The 4,238-nt window shown below is 46.7% G+C and overlaps 1 protein-coding gene across 8 annotated transcripts in view; it reads left to right on the top strand.

Moving 5' to 3' along the window:
• SPTLC1 (serine palmitoyltransferase long chain base subunit 1) overlaps nt 1-4,238 on the top strand; it is a 77,900-nt gene that overhangs the window by 14,551 nt on the left and 59,111 nt on the right. For all 8 annotated transcript variants that reach the window (XR_001513156.1, XM_006753215.2, XM_015561242.1 and 5 more), the window contains exon 5: nt 678-750. Coding sequence is in view for 7 of the 8 variants with exons in the window: in XM_006753215.2 (XP_006753278.1) it covers nt 678-750 (73 nt within the window). In the remaining variant the exon portion in view is untranslated. The remainder of the gene's footprint in view (nt 1-677; nt 751-4,238) is intronic.

The following is a 4,238-nucleotide window of genomic DNA, read 5'->3' as shown; positions in this document are numbered from 1 at the left end:
TTTCAGGCTGACCACAGCCCCTGGCAACCCAGGCTCCCAGATCCTCCTTAAGCGGAGACTATAGTGGCTGGAAGCAGGTATCTGGGATTTATTTAATCTTCTATAATTGAAACTTTATAGCCTTGAGCAGAGCCCATAGCCAGCCAGGGCAGTGTTATAGCTTGGCTTCCTTCATCACCAGGGGCAACCCAAGCCTCCTGTTTGCTCCAGCTCTGTGGCCACTGCCATCTTGGTTGGGTTTATTTGCATACTCCTGATTGGCTGGTGGGCATGGCTTTGGGTGTAGCAGAGGTACGGTCAATTTGCATGTTTCTCTTTTATTAGATAAGATTGATTTCTGAGAGAGAGAGAGAGAGAGAGAGAGAGAGAGAAACCATGATGAAAGAGAATCATTGATCAGCTGCCTCCTGCACATCCCCTACTGGGGTTCGAGCCTGCAACCTAGCATGTGCCCTTGACTGGAATCGAACCCGGGACCCTTCAGTCCGTCGGCTGATGCTCTATCCACTGAGCCAAACCAGCTTTGGCTATCCTTAAATCTTTATGTCTGCTTTTCTTTGTATCCTATTGTTAGGATGTCATAGTTTAAGAAAGGAAGGAAAAGGGGGAGGAAGGGAGGAGTTACAGGTTAAAGACTAGGAAATGCCAGTTTTGAACTGTTTCTTTCCTCCCACAAGGCAGCAGCTTTGGCATCTCTAAAGAAGTATGGTGTGGGGACTTGCGGACCTAGAGGATTTTACGGCACATTTGGTATGTTTCAATATTTTTCAGACTACTTTCTGGTGGAATAAGGTTCCATTTTATTTCAGAACTCTTTGTAAAAGGCATCCTTAGTTAGTTGTGGTGTTAAGCCAGTGCGTGCTATTTCTTACCTTATTTTCTAGAACATTGTTGTTTGGAACCATTGGTTAGAGTTGAATGTCACTTGTGGAGAAGAGCCATAGTTACCTTAGGTGTGTAGTTAGTTCTTAGGTCAAAGCCTGAACTGCTGCTTCCTGTGCCTGTTAGGAAACAGTTCATTTCTGTGGTGCATGACAATTGTAAGAGGAAGGGTCCTGTGTGGGTGGCTCTGCTCTTCATAATTGTGCAGGAATCGGGATCTTCCCTGTCTCTGCTCCAGGGTGGAGGGCCCCATTGTTGTCTGCATGGCTGCAGCCAGGTGGCAAGTTTGGGGAGCAGGAGTGCAGGGCAGCAATACACTTTTAGGCAGGCAAGTGACCCTGCACATCACTCTGCCACATTGCGTTGGTGAGACCATAACCCGGGTCATGCCTTCCTGCAAAGGGGGCTGGGAAATAAGCTCTAGTTGGAGAACCACCACGTGCCAGGGGAGAAAGGCAAGAGCAGATTATGAGGCGATAGGCTATGTAGCTCTTTTCTTTCTGGAATGAAGATGAAGGATCATAGATTTCCCTGTGTGTGGATGACCCTGGGACAGGCTAAGTAAATGTTAGGATGAGTGTGTGATTTCAAACACTATGAACTTCCCTAACAGATTTCTTTTTTTTTTTTTTTTTAAATATATTTTATTGATTTTTTACAGAGAGGAAGGGAGAGAGATAGAGAGTTAGAAACATCGATGAGAGAGAGACATCGATCAGCTGCCTCCTGCACATCTCCTACTGGGGATGTGCCCGCAACCCAGGTACATGCCCTTGACCGGAATCGAACCTGGGACCTTTCAGTCCGCAGGCCGACGCTCTATCCACTGAGCCAAACCGGTTTCGGCCCTAACAGATTTCTTAAAGACACCCTGGCATTTTCAGGTTGTGTTTATTACATGTATATTGTTCTTCTGAAAGCTTTGAAAATGCTAAATAATTGTTCAAACGAGTATATTCCTGGAAATAACATTCTGGCTTACAAAATGTCAGAGTGTGGTGAAAATAAAGCCAGGGAAGGCTCCTCCGTCTTCTGTCCTCATTTCCATTTCTGTGTGTGTGTGTTTCTTTAACAGTTATGATATTTTTATTTAAGAGAGCACTTTATTCCTTAGCAAGTTTAGCAGTTAAATTATTTATATTGGAAACAGGTGACAGGAGTTAATGTCCAAGAATCCTACAGCTGGAAAGGTTTTAAAAGTCATATACTCCAGGATTCTAACTATTCATAAGACAAATAGAAAGCCCAGAGAGGTTAAGTGACTTCCTCACAGTCACACAGGTCATTAACTTCTACCCTAAAACTGAAAACCAAGTATGCTGACTCCTAGTCTTCCCCCCCCCCCATTTAATAATTCTTTTCTTAAATAATTTTTTTAATTTTTTAATTATTGACATATAGTTAGTTATATTAGTTTCAGGTGCACAACATAGATTTGTATAACTTACAAAGTGACCACCCCCATAAGTTTAGTACTTATCTGACTCCATGCATATCTATATATATAATAGGCCAGTGATGGCGAACCTACGACATGCGTGTCAGAGGTGACATGCGAACTCATTTTTTTTGGTTGATTTTTCTTTGTTAAATGGCATTTAAATATATAAAATAAATATCAAAGATATAAGTCTTTGTTTCACTATGGTTGCAAATATCAAAACATTTCTATATGTGACACGGCACCAGAGTTAAGTTAGGGTTTTTCAAAATACTGACACGCCGAGCTCAAAAGGTTCGCCATCACTGTAATAGGCTAATATGCCATCTGACCTGTCGCTATGACATACACTGATTGCCAGGGGGCAGACGTTCAATGTAGGAGCTGCTGTAAGGTGCTCAGCCATTTACAAAGAAATGGCACTGCAGACCTGGAGCCCACAAAACAGCACTTGGCTTACCCCAACTGGGACACAGGCCCCGCCACCAACCTGGAGCGACAGCCCACTAAATCGCCGCTGATGCTGCCAAGACCCCATGGTGCAAAATGCGGCTCACAGCCCAATCCAGCTCGGAAACAGTGGCTGTGGGTGCTGGGTAATGACGTCACGTAGCAACGGCCGGCTTCCTCTCCCCAGCAACAGGCCATCTGTATATATAAAAGGCTAATATGTTTAGTGTCCATCCAACTGGTAGCTATGATGTGCACTGACCACCAGGGGCAGACGCTCAATGCAAGAGCTGCTGAGCTGCAGTGACTTGGCAGCGGCAGTTCTCAGGTTATGCACCCCGAAACCAGAGAGGAGGGAGCCCGATTCCTTGCGGGGCTGCGCAATTTCCACCTTTGGCTGTGGATTATGTTGTTGCTGGGGCACTGTCGGCTCTGAGTCTGGTTTACTGCACACTTGCATTTGCGTTTCACACACTGTACGACAGCAACTTTGCAGAGTGCCCCCTCCCACTCCAGGACCCCTCAGGGGATGTCGGAGAGCGGGTTTTGGCCCAATCCCCGCAGGCCAGGCTGAGGGACCCCACCTGCCGGAGGGACCCTGCTCACTCCACAGATGCCCTTCAACCCATGGCACCACCCCAGGTGTGGCTGGCTGGGGGTTACCGCAGGACGTTGGCTCCAGGGCATGTCCAATCCGCTCGCCCAGTCCTGCTCTGCCGATCACCTTCTAATTTATTTCTTTTCAATGTGCACGAATCCGTGCACCGGGGCACTTTTTTAAGTATATAATATTTTGACTGTATTTCCTATGCTATATTTTATATTCTTTTGACTAATTTTATAACTGCCAATTTGTACTTCTTAATCCTTTCACCATTTTTACCCATCTCCTCAACCCCCCTGCCTTCTGGCAAGCATCAGTTTATTCTCTGTATCTATGAGTTTGTTTCTGTTTTGTTTGCTCTTTTATTTTGAAAACTAGAGGCCCAGTGCATGAATTAGTACATGGCCTGGCCAGTGATCGGTGCTGATTGGGGCCATCTTGCCCAGTCCCAGTCGGGGTCGATTGGGGCCAGCTGGCTGAAGGGAGGGACCTCAAGAGGTTGGCCAGCCACAGGAGGTTGGCTGTGGGAGTGCACTGACCACTAGGTGGCAGCTCCTGCATTGAGCATCTTCCACCTGGTGATCAGTGTGCGTCATAGTGACTGGCCATTTGGTTGACCGGTTTGAACGATTGCTTAGGCTTTTATATATATACTAGAGGCCGGATGCACAAATATTTGTGCACTCGGAGGTGTCCCTCAGCCCAGCCTGTGCCCTCTCGCAGTCTGGGACACCTTGGAGGATGTTCACATGCTGGCTTAGGCTTGCTCCCTAGAGGATCGGGCCCAAGCTGGCAGTCAGACATCCCTCTGGCAGTCTGGCAGCCCTTGGGGGATGTCCACTTACCAGCAGGGAGCAGACA

Source organism: Myotis davidii, unplaced genomic scaffold (genome assembly GCF_000327345.1).
Source record: "Myotis davidii unplaced genomic scaffold, ASM32734v1 scaffold750, whole genome shotgun sequence".
NCBI classification, from domain to species: Eukaryota; Metazoa; Chordata; class Mammalia; order Chiroptera; family Vespertilionidae; genus Myotis; species Myotis davidii.
This window is presented reverse-complemented; position numbering and strand designations above follow the sequence as displayed.